Here is a 24386-nt window from a genome sequence, read left to right as displayed (position 1 = left end):
ACATCTTGAGCTACTTAATATAAATGATGTAAATTAGTGTTAGTTTTGTTTGTTTTTATTTGATGAGTATAAATTATTAAAGTTATAACGTTTTTACTTTTTGAGTTTTATAATCATCAAAAATGTTGATTCTATTTTGTTGTCTTTAATTTTCTGTAGCACATAAAACCTTTATAGCTTGTTATGGTTTATAGAAAAGTAAGACTGAATAGTTGCGTATCTTTGTGAAGTGTAATTGATGGGAAATACTCATATGGGCTTTTACTTTGAGGCCAATAAAAGCTTGTTTTGTGTATTTTAGTTTTCATTTGACATCTGTTTCCTTCATCTTTCTCAAAAACTATTACTGGTTTAATGACTTGGCTCTTGTATACCTAATATCTATTAAAGTCAGTGCTCTGTGTGGGTATATTATAAAAAGTCATTGGTTAATTCTTTTTTCTTTATCATTCATGCGTATTAATAGTTGTGTGATAGTGCTCTCTGAAATTTTAGATCATTGGTTTTATGACCTTGCATATTGGGGCTGGGCACAATGGCTGACACCTGTAATTCTAGCACTGTGGGAGGCTGAGGTGGGTAGATTGCCTGAGCTCACAGGTTTGAGACCAGGCTGAGCCAGAGCAAGGCTCCCATCTCTAAAAATAGCCGGGTGTGGTGGCAGTCAACTGTAGTACCAGCTGCTCTGGAGGCTGAGGCAAGAAAATCTCTTAAGCCCAAGAGTTTGAGGTTGCTGTGAGCTATGATGCCACAGCACTCTACCAAGGATGACAAAGTGAGACTGTCTCAAGAAACAAACAAACAAAAAAACCCTTGTATATCATAATTCCTTGTTTAGGCCTCACTGGACAAAGTTGTTTTTCCTGTATGTTCCGAGTTACTTAAAGTGGAGCTTTTTTATAAGCAGTAGCTTTTAAGGGAACCATTTTAAAAAGAAATCTTTCTAAAATGTGGTAAAACCTTTTTCTGAGTGTGTTGAACTGGGCACATTTTACAGGGAAGTAGGAAGCTCTGAATTTATCATTTGAAATTTTAAGTATTATGCTAAAATTGGGAAGGTGGCTGACAAATGTCATTGGGTTGTTTGCTCCCATGTGAAATGGTTTTGCTGAAGATTATGTTTTTTGAGTGCTGTGTCTAATTTTTGTATTTGGGGGGAGTTCTTTTTTGATAATGTCATCAGCTGCTTCTTTTTGTCCCGTTTGTTTTATTAGGTCTTTTATAATTTGGGAAATCAGATAATTATACTGTTTGAATGCTAAAATATGTGTAAATAACTTTGGTATGAAGTTCATGGTTATGAGTGAAGAATGTGAAGTAGTCTTTTTTCCTGTTCAGAGGCCTCTTTTTGGGTTAATTTCCATATTTCCCAGGTGATTTGTCTCATAAATTATTTCTTGGGTAAATGTGATGTTATTGTACTACTTGATTCATTGTTTTTAATAGGTAAAAAATTAAGCCAAATAAAAATGTTAAAAGTTTAATTCATGCCTATTTTGAGTTGAGCTATTTTTGAATCTTTGTAAAATTGTATGTAATTCTCTCCTTTTATAGTTTATTCCCCAGATATGCCTTCACGGCTTCCGATTCAAGACATATTTGCTGGCCTGGTTACAAGTATTGGTACTGCAATAAGATATTGGTTTCATTATACACTTGTGGCCTTTGCATGGTTGGGAGTTGTTCCTCTTACAGCATGTGAGTATTCAGGCCTCTGGTTGGAGTTATTTAATCATTGTGTAACTATTTAATGTTATAAAGTAATGCTGTATCATTATTGTTTGAATGATGTTTAATCATTTGTATTTTAAAGTTGTGTTAGGAAAGCCTCATTTAGAAAACATTCATCTGAACTAAGATTGATTTTTTTTTTTTTTTAATACATCACTTTCTTGAATGAATGTAGGAAAGAAAAATACAGAGGCTAATGATGAAAGTTCATGAAAGAACAGAAATAGCAAAATGAAACCATAATTAGAAGAAAATCAGATTTTATTCTTTGAATTATACTTTTTTTGCTGTCAAGGACTGCAAAAGATGTATTATTTTGGGCTCCCCGACTCCCTTTAAAAAATACTACATATATCATGGTCTCAGATAATTGGAAGACTCACCTTTCTTTCTTCCTTTTCCTTTTTTTTTTTTTTTTTTTTTTTTTGAGACAAAGTCTAACTATGTCGCCCTCACTAGAATGCTGTAGCATCACAGCTCACAGCAACCTCAAACTTTAGGCTTAAGCGATCCTCTTTCCTCAGCCTCCCAAATAGCTGGGACTACAGGTGCCTGCCACAATGCCTGGCTATTTTTTGGTTGCAGTTGTCATTGGTGTTTAGCATGCCTGGATGGGACTCGAACCTGCCACCTTTGGTGTATGTGCCCAGCACCCTGCTCACTGAGCCACAGGCACTGCCCGAAAATCTCAGCTTTTTTACTCTTGTGCCCCATTTTCAGATCTATGGCCTGTTATCTCATCCTATCTAGAATTCTGCCTGTCTAAAAGCCATCCTGCCTGTTCTGACTAAGAGGATAAGGGGGGGATGGCAGTGCATTCACCCATATTTCATCTTTTCTTCAATGCTCAGAATGTTGTGGGGATAATATATTCTAAGAATTTAGAATAAGGATATTCTCTATTTGAGGACTTTTAAATCCATGATTTAAAAAAATTGTCAGGTAGCCATTGGTGGCATTGCAACATACACTTTCCTGAAAATTTTTCCTAATTGTAAAGATGTCTACCTCTAGAACTGAGACTCCTTATTTTCATGAGTAGACGTAATGAATTCTGGAATTGCAAATTGGAAAAAATTCTCCATAGTTTTGGAGATCTTTGCTTTAGATTATTTTCTCTTTTTTGGTAGGCCGCATCTACAAGTGCTTGTTTACTGGCTCCGTGAGCTCACTACTGACACTGCCGCTAGACATGTTATCCACGTGAGTATTGAACTCGTGTGACCATGAAGATTGCACAAGGTAGATACTATAAGACTTGGTTTTTTTCTTCTCCTTTTTGTTACAATTTGAAGATTCTTTTTCTATTCTGAGGACAATAACTTATGTCTCCTATTATTTGTAGCTATAGTGGAAGTAACTGATAAATGTAATTGGCGTTTCTTTTAACAGTGTACCTGTTTTAAAGGACTGTTTTGTAATGGTGGGATGACTTGTTAGGCTGTCATGCAGTTTGAGACATATACTGTACTGTGTTTGTATGTTGAAAGTTCATTTAAACTTGGTGTTTTTAACACATATACTTGAACTGAAATTTATTTTTAAAATGTTTCTTGTGGCTGTTAGACTATAGATGGTAAAAACTTGTTCATTGTAGCTGTTTTACTGTATCTTATTTTGATATTGTTCATTATTGCTTTCCTTACCTTGTCAGGCTCCCCTTTTCTCTCTGACTTGATTGGCTTATGGGCCACCTGAATTGCCTACTCACTAGGCCAGGCACAGTGGCTCACACGGTGTGATCCTAGCATTCTGGGAGGCTGAGGAGGGTGAATTACTTGAGCTTAGGAGTTTTAGAACAGCCTGAGCAAGAGCGATATCCCTGTCTCTAAAACTAGCTGGTCAGGTGCCTGTAATGGCAGCTGCTTGGTAAGCTGAGGTGGGAGGATCACTTGAGCCCCAAGAGTTTGGGGCTGCTGTGAGCTATGACACCATGGCACTCTACCAAGGGCTACTTGAGTGAGACTCTGTTCTCTAAAAAAAAAAGTACTCATTGAGACCAGAAAAATGCTGGAGGCCCAGTAGGGATAGTCAAAAGAAATTGTGCATGTGGATATGGCTTGGTTTTGTAACCAATGCTGCCTTTTACGGTTTGAAAAATTGACTTGGTTTTTTCTGAAAGCAGTTGTAACTCAGCTGCTTTTTTTTTTTTTTTTTTAAGAAACAATGTTTTCATTTTGTCACCCTCATTAGAGTACTATGGCATCACAGCTCACAGCAACCTCCAGCTCTTGGGCTTAGGGGATTCTCTTGCCTCAGACTCCCGAGTAGCTGGGACTACAGGCACCCGCCACAGTGCTCAGCTATTTTTTCTTGTAATTTGGCCAGAGCTGGGTTTGAACCCGCCACCCTCGGTTTATAGGGCTGGTGCCTACTCACTGAGCCACAGGTGCTGCCCCAACTCAACTACTTTTTTTCAGAGTAATGATTTGTATTCAGTATAGAATCCTTTTTTTTGGGGGGGGGGGCGGAATTTTACTTTAAGTTTTAATATCTTAGCAGTTGTTAAGTTCTATAGTTCAATAATGGGGATTATATCAAAGTGCACGTTATCAACTACCTATTGGTATAAAAAATGAAAAACACTGTCCCAAAACTTAATGGCTTGAACAATCACCATTTTATTTGCTTTTAATTCTGAGGGTCAGCAATTTGGGCTGGTTTTAGCTGAACTGTTCATCTGTTAGGCTTGCATAGGTCATTAAGATGTTTTACAAGGACTTAACTGTCTAAGATGGTTTCAGCTAAGGTGTCTTGGTTCTACTCTACATGACCTCTCATCTTTCAGAAGGATAATGGGGGCTTTTGTACGTGGTAGTCTCAGGGACAAGAGTGGAAGCTTGAAAGTCCTCTTCTGGGCTCTGGAGCTTGGGCAGCATTATAGGCAGTTTACAAAACTTGCCCAGATTGAAGGCTTTGGGAAAAGAACTCTAAGAGTTTGTCATTTTATTTATTTATTTATTTATGACAGAGTCTCACTCTGTAGCCCTGGGTAGAATTCAGTGGCATCATTGTAGCTCACTGCACCCTCTCATTCCTGGGCTCAAGTGGTCCTCCTACCTCAGTCTCCCTAGTAATTGGATCTACAGGTGCATGCAATACACTGGCTTATTTTTTGATTTCTTAGTAAAGATGGAGTCTTGCCCTTGCTCAGACTGGTCTAGAATTCCCAAGCTGAAGCAACCTCCAACCCCCCTCCTCGGCCTCCCAGAGTGCTAGGGTTACAGGTGTGAGCCACTGCACCTGGCTGAGTTTGTCATTATTTAAAATCTGTAGCCAGCAGCTATTGTTCTCATTGCTGATGTCAAGGAAGGAGTAGAGAGGATGTCAAAAGGTAATGGTCTCAGAGGGTTCCTTAGTAAGTGGGTAGTTAGGATACGATACCCCTTATGATTTAAGATATATTGCATGTAATATCTTCTCAGGGCCATTCCAGTTTTAAGTTTGGAGGTACCAGGCTGAGGTTTACCATATTAACTCTTTCTTAGGTTTTTCATGGAGGAAGAAAGTCATTCCATTAAAATAATGGATTTTCCAAAGGCTACCAAGATATTTTAGTTATTCCTGAATTATTCTGAAATCGTAGGCATGGACTAGGGAAGGATAAACCTGTTCAGAAAGGAAAAAGAAAAGGGGGTTTTTGGTATTACAATATTCCATGTACTATGCGTATTTTTATGTGTGGTTACTAGAAGAATCATAATTTGCCCTCTGGATTTGTTGGGAAACTAGTAGTATACTTTTGTATACTTGTAGTTAGCATCAAAACTTGATTTGTTTTCTAAGTGAAAATTTTCTGTAAAATGTATTATAGACTTCCTTGTCTTAACAATGGCATACTGCATATCTCTCAAGCTTCATTTCTTACATCGTGATTAGGACTTCTGGAGGCGCTTCTCTGCTTTTCTGATTTGATGATTCCATTAATTTATGTGGGCTCAGGTGTCAGCTAATCAAGCTTTTAATCTTGTCTGCAAAATAAGGTTGGATAAATTTTTAGTAAGGTCTGGACAGAGTTGTTTAAAGTATGTAAATTGAATGCCATTCCTTTGTCGAGTGTTTGGCTGTTCTTGTCTTTGTGGCTGCTTTCCTTTTTCTTGGCCATGTTCAAAAGGTAGGCTGTGGATAGCTCATTTCTATATAGGTTTGATGTTATTTTATGCCCACTATAATACATATATATACACACATAATATAGGTACATAAATGCATATATTAGTGAGCTTATAAGATAGAATTATCATCACAGGTAACTCTTTTGAAGAAATTGATTTTTACCCCCCAAATTAAGATTTACCTTTCTGAGGCTTTTTCCTGTAAAACAAAATGTTAACCTTTGATTTCCTGATTTTTAAGTGTTCTTTGGAGTAATTATGTGTCATTTCTTTTTTTAATAGGGAAAATTTGTTGGCAGATTGTTTGCAGGGTTGTTTCGTGGTTACATGCACACTGTGTGCATTCATCAGCCTGGTGTGGTTGCGAGAGCAGATAGTCCATGGGGGAGCACCAATTTGGTTGGAGCATGCTGCTCCACCCTTCAATGCTGCTGGGCACCACCAAAATGAGGTAACTGCCCCACCTTCACAGTTGATTTTACTTGGGTAGTACATGAAAATTATTGTCTCCCTCTGAGATTCAAACCTTTGATCCCATGTTCCCTATAAATATTCTTTTGCTGTTACAAAGGAGGAAAGTGGAAAAGTTTGGGCGAATATTAGTAGAGGTGTGAAAATCAAATTGTGTATTTGCCTCTTAATTTTCTAGCTAGATTGGGAGCCATATTAGGGGGTAGGCTAAAATACTCTTGTCATTCTCTTTGCCTGGGTTAACTGCTCTACTGGGGCCTGAAAGTTAAGATAGGAACTTCTGGATATGTTTCTGACATGCTGTATAAACACTAAGGGGGCTGCCCCACCTCTTTGTTTATCAGTATCTTCAGTACCATCAGTAAAATGCATGTCTTTCCTCTGGAGTTGGAGGATTACCTGAAGTAGAAATATTAGAACACTGTTGATAATAGTCTTGTGCAGTTTTATTTCTTCTTTATGAGTGGTGATATGCTTAGATGTAGGGACAGTGTAAGCAAGGGCATCTAAGGTGCAAGAGGTATCCAGAAGAGGAGGATCTAGTAAGTAAATTTTAGTATTTTGCTTGCTGAGAAATTATGGTGCTGAAATTATCACAGATAAGCTACTTGCATAAAAAAGTTTATACTTTATAAAATTTTATCATGAAAATATAGCTTATAAAATACTGAAAATGATTACTCATGTAATTTTTCTTTCTTTTCTTTTTTTTTGGAGACAGTCTCAAGCTGTCGCCCTGGGTAGGGGGCCGTGGCATTACAGCTCATAGCATCCTCAAACTCTTGGGCTTAAGCGATTCTCTTCCCTCAGCCTTCCAAGTAGCTGGGACTATAGGCACCTACCACAATGGCAGGCTATTTTTTGGTTGAGATTGTCATTGTTTACTTAGCAGGCCCAGGCTGGGTTTGAACTCTCCACCCTAGGTGCACATGGCCAGCGCCCTACCAATTGAGCTACTGGTGCCTCCCTACTGATGTAATTTTTCTTGTTAGGAACTGCTGCTTTTGTCAATGAGTAGATTGATTTCATCAAATTGTGCTTTGATGAAACTGATTTCTTTTTCTCTACAGAGTTCAACTTTTTTGAAGAATATGCATAGACAATGGACTATAAAAATTGACACCATTATTAACCAGTATTAATGCTTTTATCATTATGCCTTGTATTCTGAAGCTGTTAATGCAGCTTCCTCATTAACCCCCTTTGGGGTCAGGTATTTTAACATAGCTATTAACAATTAACTGCAGCTATGTCTTTGCATTTGTTAGGTGGCAGAACTTAGGAAGAGCCTGAGGAGGATGCATTTGGCAACTGATGAAGTCCATATTCACAGTCTTATCTACTAAGCAAAAATTAAAAATCATTTATACAAGTGTTTAACTTATGCAGAGAATTAAGTTGTAATTATATATGTATATAAATTTAAAAAGAATAAATATTTTTATCTGTGAGACAGTCAATAAAAATGAGAAATATATTATAAAAAAAAAGATTTACAGAATGACGTATTTAAAAACTTAGCCAGATTTGTAATTTTCACTTTCTATAATGTTTGGTGAAATGTTAAAGATTAAATTATATAGTTTATATATGTTAAACATGTATAAATATATATGTATATATTCATATTACAGTTTACATAAAGTGAATTTATGTTCTTATGTACTAAGTTGATAAATCAGTTACATTTAGAAAAGATATGTTTTTGTTTTTTGTTTTTTTTTTTTTAATTTTATGATTTGCTGGTTTTATTTTAGCAGGGACAGCGTGACTTGGAAATAGAACAAAACAGAAAAGTTATCCAAATTTCAGGGTTTTTATGTCATTTTAGGCTCCAGCAGGAGGAAATGGTGCAGATAACGCTGCTGCTGATGAGCCTGCTAACCCACCAGCTGAGAATGCAGTGGTCGGGGAGAACCCCGATGCACAGGATGATCAGGCAGAAGAGGAGGAGGAGGACAATGAGGAGGAAGATGACGCTGGCGTGGAAGATGCAGCAGACGCTAATAATGGAGCACAGGGTATGGCTTTCGGGTGTGCTCATTTCTTTAAGACCATGAATTTGTTCTCAACTTACATTGAGTAAAAGGACTGAAGTTCTCATTTTAATGTTTTAAAATTCTATTTGTAACCTATTTTTACTTTATTTTGGCAAACGAATATTTGTGGATATACACATGCATAAATTTTTTTCTGTGAAGCAGGGCACATTTTGTGTTTTAAAATTCTCCTTTACATAGTAATAGAATGGATAAGAAGAAATTTTTTTTTCGGGCTGGGTAGATCCTAAATTTTTTTTTTTAAAAGGAATTTGATACAGATTTACCTTGTTTGCTTCTCTTGTTCCTTTTCTATTGCGTTATTACAGCTTTTAAAATAAAGGTGAATGGCACCCATAGCACAGTGGTTCTGGTGCCAACCACATACACCAAGGCCGGCGGGTTCGAAACGGGCCCTGGCCAGCTAAACAACAATGACAACTGCAACAACAACAAAAAAATAGGTGGGCATTGTGGCGGGTGCCTATAATCCCAGCTAATTGGGAGGCTGAGGCAAGAGAATGGCTTAAGCCCAGGAGTTTGAGGTTGCTGTGACGCCACAGCCTGCTACTGAGGGCGACATAGTGAGACTCTGTCTCAAAAAATAAATAAATAAATAAATAAAAGATAAAATTCTTGCACCGTATACTGCAGACCAGGTGCACCAAAAGAAACCGATTTCTCATTTTCTAGCAGTGCGAACTCCAGAATGGAAAATAAGAACCAAGACTGGGTTTACCTGTCAGTTGCTTACTATCTTTCATTTCTTCCCACCACAGAGTTTTCCTGTCAGTCACTGTTTTGTCTCTGGGTCTACTTGAGATGGCTAATAGATGAGTATCTTCTTATGCTAGACATTGGGTGTATAGTTGTGAACAAAACACCAGGCTCCTGCCTTCATGGAGATTTTGGTCTACTGAAAAAGTAGGAAGTACACATTGCGATGAGTGTTGTTCAGGTTTCTCTGAGGATGGGAAGAGACATTATTTATGTTAGATTTCCCTGGTAGTGCAGAGTAAGTGATATTTGAGCTGAGACCTAAATGATGAGAAGAGTCTTGTGTAGTCAGAGCAGGCGATCCTTTCAGGGAGCGCTCAGAGGCTTGGAGAATGCAGCCTGCTGCTACTGTAGTGCTGGCTGTTATTTTTCTCTTGATGTAATGCAGTAACTCCTAATTGGTCTTCCTCCTTCTGTTCTTGCCCTACGTAGTTGTTATCGTTCTCTGGCCTTTATTTTATTTATTTGTTTGTTTGAGAAAAGGTCTCACTCTGTCACCCAGGCTGGAGTGCAGTGGCATGATTTATAGCTCACTGCAGCCTTAAACTACTGGGCTCAGGTGATGCCTCAGCCTCTTGAGTAGACTGGGGCTAGGTACATGCCACCATGCCTGGCCGATTTGTTTTATTTTATTTTTTGTAGAGAGGGGTCTTACTATGCTGCCCAGGCTGGTCTCAAACTCCTGGTCTTAAGCAGTCTTGCTACCTCTGCCTTCCAAAGTGTTCAGATTATAGACGTGAGCCACAGTGACTTGACCCCTCCTCTGTTGCCTTTTTTTTTTTTTTTTTTTTGGAGACAGTCCCATTATGTCACCCTTGGTAGAGTACTGTGGCGTCACAACTTACAGCAACCTCAAACCTCTTGGGCTTAAGCGATTCTCTTGCCTCAGCCTCCCAAGTAGCTGGTTCTACAGGTGCCTGCCACAACACCCAGCTATTTTGCCGTTGTCATTGTTGCTTAGCTGGCCTGGGCTGGGTTTGAACTCACCATCCTGGGTGTATGTGGCTGGGGTTCTACCCACTGAGCTACGGGCGCCACCCCTTACTCTCTTGTTTTTAAATCTTTCAGTGATTTTTCCATTATGTGAAAGAGTAAATAAAAGCCAAACTCCAAATTTATCTTGTATGACTTGATCCCTGTCTGCCTTTTATACTATTCTTTTTTTTTTGAGACAGGGTCTCATTATGTTGCCTTCGGTAGAGTACCGTGGCATCATAGCTCACAGCAACCTCAAACTCTTGGGCTTAAGCGATTCTCTTGCCTCAGCTTCCCAAGTAGCTGGGACTAAGGTGCCTGCCACAACGCCCAGCTATTTTTTTGTTGCAGTTGTCATTGTTGTTTAGCAGGTCCAGGCTGGGCTGGAACCCACCACGTGGCTGGTATCCCAACCACTGAGATAAGGGCGCCCAGCCCCTTTCATACTATAGTAATTATCAGAGAATGCTAGTCCCTGGCTTCCTTACTTTTCTTAAATCACTAGATTCATTCCTGATTCAGAGCTATTGAATCTCTCTCTTTCACATAACCCTATTTATTTCGTTTTCAGTACTTATCTCAATCTAGTATCATCTTGCATGTATTATTTATTTATATATGTCTTACATGCTATAGTTGCTGCCTAAAAATCAGATACTCAGTGTGGAAAATTTTGTAGTGTAGTTTAGCTTCACAACAACAGCTTATGAAATACTAAATTAAAAAAAGTTTTATTATTTTTAGTTAAATTGCATCAGCAGTCTTTAAACTGCAGTTTTATTTCCAGATGACATGAACTGGAATGCGTTAGAATGGGACCGAGCTGCAGAAGAGCTTACATGGGAAAGAGTGAGTAAGATCTTTCTCTATCAAGCATTCTGGTGTTTTAGTCCTGAAGTATATTTTAAAGTTGGGTATATTTAGATACATAAACTAATTTTGTAGTTACATTTGATGAAAACAGTTATCAGAATTTTGTTTTATCTTTTTGAGACAGAGTCTAACTTTATTACCCTCTGTAGAGAGTTGTGGCATCACAGTTCACAGCAACCTCAAACTCTTGGGTGCAAGTGGTTCTCTTGCCTCAGCCTCCCAAGTAGGTGGGACTATAGGTGCCTGCCACATGCCTGGCTGTTTTTAGAGATGGAGTCTTGCTCTTGCTCGGGCTGGTCTTGAACCTGTGAGCCCAGGCAGTTCACCCACCCGGCCCTTCCAGAGTGCTAGGATTACAGGCATGAGCCCCTGCACCCAACCTCAGAATTTTAATTTCTAGAAAAAATAAAGTGATGTACTGCTTGTGGTGAAAATACTGCAGCACTGATAGCTGTTTTCTCTCTCTTTTTTTGTTTTTAATTTTCTGAAAATTTTACTAGGCAATTTTTCAAACATACGTACAGTTAAATAAATTATACAGTTCCTATGTTAAATAATTATACAGTTCCTCATCCTCAGTGAGTAGGATGCTGGCTCTATATACCGAGTATGGCGGGTTCAAACCCGGCCCCAGCCAAACTGCAACAAAAAAATAGCTGGGTGTTGTGGCAGGCGCCTGGCTCGGGAGGCTAAGGCAAGAGAATCGCCTAAGCCCAGGAGTTGGAGGTTGTTGTGAGCTGTGTGATGCCACAGCACTCTACCGAAGGCAAAAAAGTGAGACTCTGTCTCTACAACAACAACAACAAAATTATACACTGATTACCCATGTATCCACCACATAATTTTATCAGGGTCATTGTGGTGAGGGGCACACAAAACTCGTGACCTCCCTATGAACAAATTTCTTTTTCTTTCTTTTTTTTGGGACAGAGTCTTCCTTTACCGCTCTTGGTTTAGTGCCATGGTGTCATAGCCCACAGCAACCTCAAACTCTTGGGCTCAAGCAATTCTCTTGCCTCAGCCTCCCAATTAGGTGGGACTACAGGCTCCCACCAAAACACTGAGCTGTTTATATTTTCATTTATTTATTTATTTTTGAAATAGTCTCACTATGTCGCCCTTGGTAGAGTGCCGTGGTATCAGCTCACAGCAATCTCCAACTCCTGGGCTTAAGCGATTCTCTTGCCTCAGCCTCCCAAGTAGCTGGGATGACAGACGCCCGCCACAACGCCCAGCTATTTTTTTGTTGCAGTTGTCAGTGTTGTTTAGCTGGCCGGGGCTGGGCTAGAACCCGCCAGCCTTGGTGTATGTGGCTGGCACTGTAACCACTGTGCTATGGGCACTAAGCCCACCCGGCTGTTTTTAGAGACAGGTCTCACTCTTGCTCTGGCTGGTCTGAAAATTCTGAGGTCAGGCAGGCCACCTGCTTCAGCCTCCCAGAATGCTAGGATTACAAGTGTGAGCCACTGTGCCTGGCTGTTTTTCTCTTTTTTGGCCTTTGATATAAACCTTACTCTGTTTAAGGAATGTTTCGCCTGAAATTGTGGACTTATGAAAAATGAAGAAACAATTTAAGTATTTTTTATGATTCAGTTGGTAAAATAATACAGTTATGTCAAGAAGTTTCTATCTTATGCCAGAATTAAACCCAAGATGGAATGTTTTTTAGACTGTCTGATCTGTGATTTGGAATAAGTGAAAACAACATTCTCATTAATAATAGTAGTAATTTTTTTAGTTTGAAAATGATAGTATTGGAAAATAAATGGTGAGGACTGTTTAAAGATACTGAAAGGAAAATTAGAATAGAAAATCCTGTTGGATCTTAGAGTAATGATATTATTATTTGTTTATTTTAGATGTTAGGACTTGATGGATCACTAGTTTTTCTGGTAAGTAAAACTAATTCTTTGTAATACCAGAATTGTGAGTTAATTTTGTCCGAGTGATTTTGTAACTTCAGATTTACAGTATGTGCTGCCTTTTTATACTAAAGGTCAAATGCCCATTGGCTTTTGGTCACTTCATATGTTGAAGAAAGAATATTTTGTTTATTGAAAATATTACAAAATCATAAAGGTAATAACTATTTTGAAAGAATTACCACTAAATATTTGACTTTTAGAAACAAAAATGAAATCCAAAGATAACTGTAAAGTTAAAAAGAATGTGCATCATCTTTTAAAATTTCATATTGCAGTGTTTAATGCCATGGGGAAAGCAAAGCAGTGTTGCATATTTTCGTAGTAAGGTAATCTTATGTTTCTGCAGTTTAGTAAACACTACCCATTTTACTTAGGCACTGTGCCTTAGTAGTAAAGATTACAACTCTAAAGGGAAGAGCAATTTTTTAAAGAGCCTTGTTCTTTAAGGGAAAAATATTTTTAGGTCCTATAATATAAAATCCTGTGCCATTTGGAATTTTTAAATGACTGAGAGTATCAAGATGACTTTGGCTACAAGCAGCAGAACCCCCTACTGATCGAAATGAAAACAGGAAATGCTGAGGAAGAATGGCTTGAGGAATGCTTCATCTAGAGGCCCAATGGTGTCCTTAAAGACCTAAATAATTTTTGTCTGTCTCCTTTTCTGTCCTCACTGTTGACCTTTTCCTCAGCTGGTTCTGGATAAAAAGGCAGAAGAGGTTGTTAATGTTTAGGGGGAGTGTGATAGTAATGAGCTTCTAGTCAAGGTTTGATCATAGTCAGTGTAGAAAGGCTTTTTTTTTTTTTTTGAGACAGAACCTCAGACTGTCACCCTGGGTAGAGCGCTGTGGTGTCACAGCTCACAGCAACCTCCAACTCCTGGGCTCAAGCGATTCTCCTATCTCTGCCTCCCAAGTAGCTGGGACTACAGGCACCCGCCATAATGCCCAGCTATTTTTTGGTTGCAGCCGTCATTGTTGTTTGGCAGCCGGGCTGGATTCGAACCCACCAGCTCAGGTGTATGTGGCTGGCGCCTCAGCTGCTTGAACCATAGGTGCTGAGCCTAGAAAGGCATTTTTATCTTTTACATCTATCATTTCCTCGTGAATGACAAGTTGTTGAGGCAATGGTGTTGACTCAATGCCATTTTTTTATTTTTATTTTTTATTAAATCATAGCTGTGTATATTACCTTTTTTTTTTTTCTTTTTTTTGTAGAGACAGAGTCTCACTTTATGGCCCTCGGTAGAGTGCCGTGGCCTCACACAGCTTATAGCAACCTCCACCTCCTGGGCTTAAGCGATTCTGTTGCCTCAGCCTCCCAAGTAGCTGGGACTACAGGTGCCTGCCACAACGCCCGGCTATTTTTTGGTTGCAGTTTGGCCGGGGCCGGGTTTGAACCCGCCACCTTCGGTATATGGGGCCTGTGCCTTACCGACTGAGCCACAGGCACCGCCCCATTTTTTTTTTAATTTAAAGACAGAGTCTCACTCTGCCACCTAGGCTAGAGTGCCCTGGTGTCAGCCTAGCTTATGGCAATCTCAGAACTCCTGGGCCTGAGATTCTCCTGCCTCAGCCTCCTGAGTAGCTGGGACTATAGGCACTACAGTCTATAAAACTACCGCAACACCTGGCTAGTTTTTCTATTTTTAGTAGAGACCGGGTCTTACTCTTGCTCAGACTGGTCTGGAACTCCTGAGCTCAAGCAATCCACCTGCTTCGATCTCCCAAAGTGCTAGGATTATAGGTGTGAGCCACTGTGCCCATCCTCAAACCCATTTGAATTATTGGAAAAAACGATGATTTCATCACTTCAGTGAACAGTATTTTATATGTACTGAGTGCCAGCTGTTGTGATAATTACTGAAGGATACAGTGATTAGTGAAATAAAGTCCCTCTTGTCAAAGATGCTTTATAGTTAAGTAGAGAGGAATGAATGTGTAAACGAAGGAAATTTAGAGGTATGTGTTAGAGATTTGGTGATCAAAAGTAATACATAGGACATAAGAAGTGGCAGAGAAGAGGGCTTGGTCAGGTCTTTCTTAGCAGATGGGGAGTTTTTCAGTAGGAAATTTTTAGAAAAGATAACTTAGAAGTTCAGGCATAAAAGATACTGGGGTTAGGGAGAGTTTAGGAGCTCTTAGGGCAGAGAATCTGAAAAAATAAGGATAAATGGAAATGTAGCAGTCATTTCTTTTAGACAGACTTATCCTTCTTGCCAGTTGGATTTGTGGAAGATTAGATACCTGATTAGAGAAAATTTTCTGAAAAGATCTAGAAAGGATCATTTAACCTGATGGTTGGGGAAGGTTGTGGATCCAGATGAATGAGCTTGGACAGGCTGATGAATGTCAGCATGGGGAATGGCTCACACGTGTGTGACATAACTGGAGGAACAGGTGGATAGCCGTCATCTTCAAGGTGATAATATATAACTGGAAGTGGATCAGATGGCCAGGTGAGACAGGAACAAAGAAAGCCAGGGCATCACTGGGAAAGGAGGGACCATAGAGATGAAGCAGGGAGATTTCCAGTGGGGGCGGGGGTGGGGGGGGAAGGTAGCCCAGCAACTGCAGAAGTCATGAAAGTAGGGTAGATAGGGACAGACAAGCATTCTGTTGACAAGTTGTTTGAAATTTTTTTCCACCTGGAATTTTTAAGTATCCTGTGATTTTGTAATGAAATCTAATAGTTATTTATGGTAGTTTGTGGTAGATTATGAATTTCTAAAATTTATTTGCTTTTTCTATCTGTAACATTATGAACTTTAGTTATTAGGCTTAGTTGTGTGAGCTATCTAATGAAAAATGAAAGTTGCATATAAATTGTATATTGACATCTCAAAATTGTAGAGAGAAAATTTTAGTCTTAGCTATTTTCAGTATTTAGCTATACCTAACTAACTGAGATAGTCCAATTAAACACGTCAAATATTGCTGTATTAATGCTCTTTTCCTTTAGGAACATGTCTTCTGGGTGGTGTCTTTAAATACACTGTTCATTCTTGTTTTTGGTAAGTTGTGTTTGTGCCTTTATTTTTTATAGTTTTGTGGTAGGCGTTTAGTTTTCTAGGAGCCTTGCTATAGACTTTTTTGTTTTTAGCATGGGACTATTAAGGACTATATGAAAATAGTTTTAGATAGAAATCCTATATAGGAAAGCTCCAGCCATAACGGATACTTTCCTAAGGAACCCTGACTGCCCTTACTTACCTGTTTCTCTTTCTTTTGTGCATTTCTGTCTTCTTTTTGTAGAAACTCGTTTTAGACTAACTTGAGAACAGTTAGTTCAGCAGTATCCTACCTCCAGAATTAATTTTGTGCTGATTATCTGTGTGGTCTTCTATGGCAGAAGATCTTGTTTTTTATGGTCAAAATCCTGACCAAGGCCTTCCAGAGACTCTGGTTTGTCATCAGAGGTGGATATGTGCTTGTAGGAGATAGTAAATCTTCCTCATGTGTGAGTTCCCCTTAGAACCAGATTCCAGCACATGCTAAGTCACTTCCAAATACTTTTCCAAATGCAGCTATGAGAACTCTCTGACAGCATATGATACTCCCTCCTGCTGGGAGTAATTAGAGAAAGGAAAGCATAGTTAAGGAGACTGAGTTGACAGAGGCTTTTCTACTTTGGGAGAGATAAGGGAAACTAAGTCAAGTAAACCAGTGCCTTAGAATTCCATTCCTGCATCTCTCAGGGGCGAGGAGGCAGAGTTTGACAGAAGGAGGGTTCTTGTTAGGTGTGCTAGGCTTATGGCTTACAGACCTCAGACAGCATGTAACATACCTTTGTATAGGGATGATCTTTGAGAAATTCCTTTCTTAGTACCTGTGAGTTACCCCTCAGCTCTGCTGCAGTGAAGGAATTAAGATTTCTCAAGGCTACTTCAGCCAAACTCCATGTTATTTGCTGTCTGTTGGGACTACAGAAAGCAGTTGTCTTTAAAGTGAAACCATATGGTCGAAAAGGCTTAGAGTAAATGTTTGGATTGAAGATGAGACAAAAACAGTTATTTCTATCTATTAATCTATAAAAGAGCAAAATAAATTTATCTTGTGACAAAATATTTTGAAAAACTTCAGTTGATTTTTAATTTTCAGTAGCTATTCAGGATGCTGCAAATTTAATAGAAAGCTCACTCTTTGTTTTCCCCTTTCATGTGGAAGTGTCTCTATATTATTCTGCATTTATTTTTCATTATGTAAAATAATATCATATGGAGACTATGAAACTGTTTTTATCTTGACCAAGTTTTTTTCTTTTCTTTTCTTTTCTTTTCTTTTCTTTTCGAGACAGAGTCTCATTGTGTCACCCTCAGTAGAGTGCTGTGGCATTACAGCTCACAGCAACTTCAAACTCTCGGGCTTAAGTGATTCTCTTGCCTCAGCCTCCCAAGTAGCTGGGACTACAGGCTTCCCCCCCAAACACCTGGCTATCCTTTCTTTTTCTTTTTTTTTTTTTTTTTTGAGTCAGAGCCTCAAGCTGTCACCTTGGGTAGAGTGCTGTGGCATCACAGCTCCCAACAACCTCCAACTCCTGGGCTCAAGCGATTCTTCTGCCTTAGCCTCCTAAGTAGCTGGGACTACAGACACCCGCCACAACGCCCAGCTACATACATATATATATATATATTTTTTTTTTTTTTTTTTTGAGCCTGAGCCTCACGCTGTCGCCCTGGGTAGAGGGCTATGGCATCACAGCTCACAGCAACCTCCAACTCCTGGGCTTAAGCGATTTTCCTGCCTCCACCTCCCAAGTAGCTGGGACTACAGGCGCCCACCACAACGCCTGGTTATTTTTTGGTTGTAGCTATCATTGTTGTTAGGTGGGCCTAGGCTGGATTCGAACCCGCCAGCTCAGGTATATGTGGCTGGCGCCTTAGCCTCTTGAGCCACAGGTGCTGAGCCCGCCTATTTTTTTTTGTTGTTGCAGTTGTTTAGCTGGCCTGGGCTGGGTTCAAACCCACCACCCTTGGTGTATGTGGCTGGTGCCGAACCAGACCAAGTTTTTCTTGAGAAGAGAACATTTAGTCTTCACTCTTGCAGAAAAGCTTAATACTTTGTAGAAGTAGGTTACCTTTAAAACATGAATTACACAAATAACTTTCATTTATAAAAGTCAAATCTCATCTAAGTAAATTTATTTCTAATCCAACTTCTTAGGCTTATACTGTGAAAAAAACTTCATCTTAATAAATTCATGTACATTATATTGTTAGGCTCTTTTGAAATTAAATAAATTTTCTTCCTTTAGGACAGTAGTTCTCAACCTTTCTAATGCCATGGCTCTTTAGTACAGTTCCTGTGGGTCACAACCCACAGGTTGAGAAACGCTGCTTTAGGAACATTTTCTTTTAGTCATTGGGATTAAGCCCATTGGGTCTCTTTCATGCCTGCCTTGTTCTACTGGTAGTTTTATACAAAGTTCCCTCGCCCAGTAGAAGGGAATGATTCTGAGAAACTGATCTTAATTTCAGGATACTTTTCTAGTAGTTGCTGTGTAATGGGATGAAAATTGTTCCAATTGGTGTTTAAGGTTAATGATTACATTTGTAAATAGCATTAAAACTTGAAAAATTGCCTTTCCTAGGGGCCTATTTGAGTCATCCTCAAAATGGGGAATGAGAAGAAAATAAGCAAAATTCTACATAAGTATTTTCTTATCCCTTTAAATTTCTTGTCTTTTATAGTACACATAATAGTAAAAAAAAAATACATGTGTATTGCTTATAAATAAATTTAAGTATATTGGAAATACATGTCCAAAAATATTTCTACCCATGGAATAGTCAGAAAGGTTTAGAGGTTTGCTACAAAATTCGCAGTAGGTTTTTATCTTAATGATGGAATCACCCCTTTCCCCAATATACACTATGCTATTTAATCATTTCTAACATAAAGAAAAGATAATTAAATTGTATTATTAGGAATGAAGTAAAACATGGCCATAAAGATTTGAAGTAAAGAGGACTATAAAAATTCTTACTGTGCAGATTTTAAGGGTATAGTTTTACTTAACCATAAGGTCATTGTCAGATCTTATAAAATTATCAGAATTTCTCTAATATTTCCTAATAATCCATATTTAAAATTCCTAGGTTCTCTTAGATGCTATTTTGCATTTGATTATTTGAAGATTCCAGATAAGGTCCACACATTACTTTTAGTTGTTAAATCTTAAGTTTTGGGAGTCTAGAATATTTTCTTTGTTTCCCCCAACCCCCACCCTGTTTTGCCGTCGATTGTTGTCAAGATGAGGTTAACTGTTCTTTACAGTATGTCAGGTTCTGCATCCCTCTGGCTGCTTTTTGATGTTCTTTGCTTTTATCCTTCGTCTCCTGAGTTTCCTGTTCACTGGAAGCCAGATCTAAGGGCCTGAGTAGATTTCAGTTTTGGTATGTTTGGGACAGTTTCTTCATTGGTCCCTTTGGCTGTTGATACAATATAGAGGAGGTATATGATGTTGGATTATCTTTTTATCAGTGGAATCAGGTGATAGAAGGTGGGACTCTACTCTTAGATTTCATTTTTCCCTTTACATCAGAAAGGGATTTAAGTAATATTTTAATGCCATAAAAATGTGCAGTCCATCTAGTGATTTTAGATTTTATTAGCCTTTGATCCTTGCCTAAATTCTTTATTATGTGTGGCAAAATTATTTTAAAATTATCCCTTTTTATGGTTATTTGCTGGCTTTTTCTGTAAAGAAGAAGAAATTGTTTACTAGCTAGGACTATTCAGTTAACCTGAATTCGTTGGCCCAGGAGAAGCAGGACAGATGCTTAATATTTTTCCTTTTGATTATCAGTTTCCAGAGTAAGAAACTGGCCCATTAACTACTTCCATTGGTGTGGTAATTATTTTTAAAACATGAAAGTGTTTTTTGTGATGTTGCTTTTTTCTTTTTGTAGTAATTATTTTAGGTGTTCCCTTTTTGAGCATTATAAGCTCTTGGGTTTGTATGTATTCAGTGTTTTTTCATTAGTTTTTTTTTTTTTTATATATATATGTAACAGCTCTTTGGAGCCATTAGTTTTGATAATTATCATTTTTGATGGTTATACCATTGTCTCTTTGGCCTCTGACACCTCTTCACAATGGTTTCTGCATCCATTTGACATGTCCTATTAGACCTTTATGACTTTCTTGTTTTCTGGTTATAGAGAATGTCCCAGGTGCTATATTTTTGGCCCAGTTCTGTAGTCATCCATATTTCAAAGAAGTCCTGGTTCCTTTTAGTAGGGGATTGGACTAGGAGGTGTTCATTGTATTGATATTGAAGTTTTCATTGAGATTTTTTTCCCTCCTTTTAGCATTTTGCCCTTACCACCTCGGTCATTTCTCCCTTGTTGGTTTGGGATTTGAAGAACACGTGAGTATAATACTTCTACAAACTTAATTTATTATAATTACCCCCAAATTTGATATTTGCCAAGTAAGTAATAATATCTAAAGAGTTACTTCCTTTTTCATTCTGCCTTATGCAAAGGAATTGTTAGCCAACACTGTCTCATTCTTTTCTTTTAAAAATAACAGTGGCAGCTGGGCACAGTGGCTCATGCCTATAATCCCAGCACTTGGGAGGCTGAGGCGGGTGGATTGCCTGATCTCATGGGTTTGAGACCAGCTGGAGCAAGAGTGAGACACCATCTCTAAAAAACAAACAAAAAACTAGCTGGGCATTGTGGTGTGCACCTGTAGTCCCAGCTACCCAGGAGGCTGAGGCAAGAGGATTGCTTGAGCCCAAGAGTTTGAGGTTTCTGTGAACTGTGATGCCACGGTACTCCACTGAGGGCAACAAAGTGAGACTCTGTCTCAAAAAATAAACAAATAAATAAATAAAAATAACAGTGGCTTGGGCAGTGCCTGTGGCTCAGTGACTAGGGTGCTGGCCCCATATACTGAGGGTGGCAGGTTTGAACCCAGCCCCAGCCAAACTGCAAGAAAAAAATAGCCGGGTGTTGTGGTGGGTGCCTGTAGTCCCAGCTACTTGGGAGGCTGAGGCAAGAGAATCACCTAAGCCCAAGAGCTGGAGGTTGCTGTGAGCTGTGATGCCATGGCACTCTACCGAGGGCGACAAAATGAGACTCTGTGTCTAAAAAAATAATGGTGGCTCAATAGACAAGTGGTCCTGTTGCTAATGAGATTATGGTCTGAAATTCCATGATGCACTCTCAGCCTTTCTCAGCCTTTCTGCCCGGTATCAGCCTTTTTGTCCAAGGCCTACTGCAGGAAAGTTTTCTACAGGCTGATTTTTCACCTGTTCCAGGAATTCCTGTGTTCTTGTCTCTCCCCTTCCCCAGGTATTCCATAGTAAATTTAGAAAAGTAACTATGTTAATCAATTTTTTAAAAAGAAATGGGCTGTCTTGGAATATTGAGCTATAGTGTTTTCTAATACTTTGCTTTAATTTTGGCATTTTATCATTATTTTCCAGAGGTAGATAAATAAACTCTTGAAGCCCTAGAAGGACTTTTTGTTTTAAGGAAGCTCTGGCTATCTGGGATCTTATGTTCACTTTGTGTATACCTGCCTTGCAAGATCACGTTCTGGCCTTGGCTCCTATAGCTCAGTGGCTAGGGCGCCAGCCACATACACTGGAGCTGGCAGGTTTGAATCCAGCTTGGGCCTGCCACACAACGACAACTACAACCAAAAAATAGCTGGGCACTGTGGCGGGTGCCTGTAGTCCCAGCTACGTGGGAGGCTGGCAAGAGAATCACTTAAGCCCAAGAGTTTGAGGTTGCTGTGAGCTGTGACTCCAAGGCACTCTACCAAGGGCCACATAGTGTGGCTCTGTCTCAAACAAACAAACAAAAAAACACACACACATATGTTCTGGAGTGTTCTGATAGTTAATACATTTCTCTGATTTTCACTAGTTAGAGGCAAAAACTTGAAAGCTTAGATAAATATTTTGATAAATTTTGACTTTCCAAACTAATTGCTGTTTGCTATCTGAAATTCAGGAACCAAATAATGCAGATGTGCAATATTTGTTACTGTCCAACCTTTCACCATCTGTAAGTTGAGAATGGAATAGATCTGAGGAGCAAGGGAAACTTAAACAGTTCATTCTGCTGGTAGGAAAGGAAATGGCTAGGATGTGATCAGATAGGTGGGCAACTTGGGCATATGCTGCTGCTTTAGCAAATTTGCGTTAGAGAGCAGGCTATTGTATTGTACTCTTATTTTTGTAAAATTTAATTCACTTTATTGCTGTTTTGTCTTTGGGGGGGAAATGCTGCTTTCAAATTTTTCATTTTTTAGTAATATATATCTTATGCCAGTGGGAGATTCTGGTTTTCAGAGATATCATCCAAAGGGGATTTTACGGTTACTTTCTAGTTACACATTGTGTAGACATTTCATTTTTAGTTATTCAGATTTGTTTAATACATTGGGAAAGGTCATGTGGTAAAATTAAATTTTGTTTTCTTTTTTCTCATTTCCAGGTCCAAGCATCTCATTTTGAAGGCCTAATTACAACCATAGTTGGGTATATACTTTTAGCAATAACACTGATAATTTGTCATGTATCCTTTCAAAAACCAACTTGAGTATTCAGTATTATTATATTAAAGAATTGTTCTCATTAATAGCAAAATTTTCTCTCTCCTTGTTGTTTTAGTAAAAGTTGTAGGTATTTGTAATAAGGGCGAGTGTAGACAAAATGTGAAATAAATTGTTCTGTCAAAAAATATTAAGTAACCTGTCTCATTGGGTGTTTAAACACTCAGTTTTTCCTTGACTAGATGCTGTAGGGCTTGGCAACTCTTGTTAAATTTCATAGGTCTCGTCGCTTACTGGGAGTCTGCTATATTGTTGTTAAGGTAATTCCTGTTATGAGTTAAAACTAACACTATTTCTACTAAATTTGGATAATATTGATAACCCTTATTTTCATTTAAGGTTTCTTTGTTAGTGGTAGTAGAAATTGGAGTATTCCCTCTCATTTGTGGCTGGTGGCTGGATATCTGTTCACTGGTAAGTTGAGTATTCATTATTGTATAAAGTCACAATTTTAAGCCTTAGAAAAAGGGAATTTTTCAGGATCATTCTTTTAAAGGAAAGTAAATATTTGATAATTTTTATATTGTTTCTAAAAATATATCACTGTAGAATCTTAATGTTGTTAATGAGTACCTGATTTTTTTTGAAGGCTTTGCGCAAATTTTAATTTGACTGACTAGGATCTTTCTAATAATCAGTGGAGAATTTTATTACACATTTTGTTCTAAATTTTATGATAATGCCAAAACACATATACATACACAGTAATTGGATAAGGAAACTCTCTTAAATTCAACTCTTAACAATTTGTTTTTATAAAGATATTCAGCCGGGAGGTGCCTGTGGCTCAAAGGGGTAGGGTACTGGCCCCATATGCCGGCGGTGGCGGGTTCAAACCCAACCCCGGCCAAAAACTGCAAAAAAAAAAAAAAAAAAGATATTCAGCCTTGATGATAATCTTTAATGCCTATTTGTGATTATGAGTTTTTGATTTTTCAAAAATATATGTAGAAAAGCTGTATTACCTTCATACCTTAGTGTTAAAATATCTCAGGAGTACAGACCTATAACCAAGAACAGAAGCTCTTATATTAATCAAAACTGGTTCTTTCACAGAATTCACATTAATAAAGCTCTTACCAACTGGTTTATCATTCTTTTTTTCTTTCTTTTTTGAGTCTCACTTTCTTGCCCCTGGTTGAGTGCTTTGGTGTCATAGCTTATAGCAATCTCAAACTCTTGGGCTCAAGCAGTTCTCTTACTTCAGCCTCTCAAGTAGCTTGGTATCACAGGCACCCACCACAACGCCAACCTATTTTTTTTAGATATGGGGTCTAACTCTTGCTCAAACTGGTCTCAAACTCCTGAGCTCAAGCGGTCTACCCACCTTGGCCTCCCATATTGCTGGGATTATAGGCGTGAGCCACGGTGCTTGGCCCCTCATTTATCATTCTTTATATTTGAAAAATTTTATGTTATGTACTTCTTTTTTTTAAATCATAGCTGTGTATGTTAGTATGATCATGGGGCACCATACACTTGGTTCATAGACCGTTTGACACATTTTCATCACACTAGTTAACATAGCTTTCGTGGCATTTTCTTAGTTATTTTGCTACTTCTTTAAAGTAGTATCTGATACTTTAAATAGAGACCTGTGGTAACCATGAAATGGCATTAAGAGAACTATAGTCCTAGAATAGCACGCCTTTGATGCTTAGTGATTTACTCACTTCCTAGAAGTTTCAAATGTTAATTTGGCAAATGTACATGGTATCTCTTATCTGCTCTCTTTTGGCTTAGGAAATGTTTGATGCTACCCTGAAAGATCGAGAACTGAGCTTTCAATCGGCTCCAGGTACTACCATGTTTCTTCATTGGCTAGTGGGAATGGTGTATGTCTTCTACTTCGCTTCCTTCATTCTGTTACTGAGAGAGGTAAGTCTTACCCACAGCTACTTGACCACT

The 24386-nt window shown here is 38.6% G+C and overlaps 1 protein-coding gene across 2 annotated transcripts in view; it reads left to right on the top strand.

The window, feature by feature from the left end:
* MARCHF6 (membrane associated ring-CH-type finger 6) overlaps positions 1-24386 on the top strand; it is a 94320-nt gene that overhangs the window by 21831 nt on the left and 48103 nt on the right. For both annotated transcript variants that reach the window (XM_053592986.1, XM_053592988.1), the window contains exons 4-15: positions 1555-1698; positions 2862-2934; positions 6129-6297; positions 8149-8338; positions 10896-10957; positions 12841-12873; positions 15868-15919; positions 20219-20277; positions 22361-22441; positions 22670-22738; positions 22818-22892; positions 24222-24356. In XM_053592986.1, coding sequence (XP_053448961.1) covers positions 1555-1698; positions 2862-2934; positions 6129-6297; positions 8149-8338; positions 10896-10957; positions 12841-12873; positions 15868-15919; positions 20219-20277; positions 22361-22441; positions 22670-22738; positions 22818-22892; positions 24222-24356 — 1142 coding nt within the window. The remainder of the gene's footprint in view (positions 1-1554; positions 1699-2861; positions 2935-6128; positions 6298-8148; positions 8339-10895; positions 10958-12840; positions 12874-15867; positions 15920-20218; positions 20278-22360; positions 22442-22669; positions 22739-22817; positions 22893-24221; positions 24357-24386) is intronic.

The sequence above is a fragment of the Nycticebus coucang genome, chromosome 1 (assembly GCF_027406575.1).
Source record: "Nycticebus coucang isolate mNycCou1 chromosome 1, mNycCou1.pri, whole genome shotgun sequence".
NCBI classification, from domain to species: domain Eukaryota; kingdom Metazoa; phylum Chordata; class Mammalia; order Primates; family Lorisidae; genus Nycticebus; species Nycticebus coucang.
This window is presented reverse-complemented; position numbering and strand designations above follow the sequence as displayed.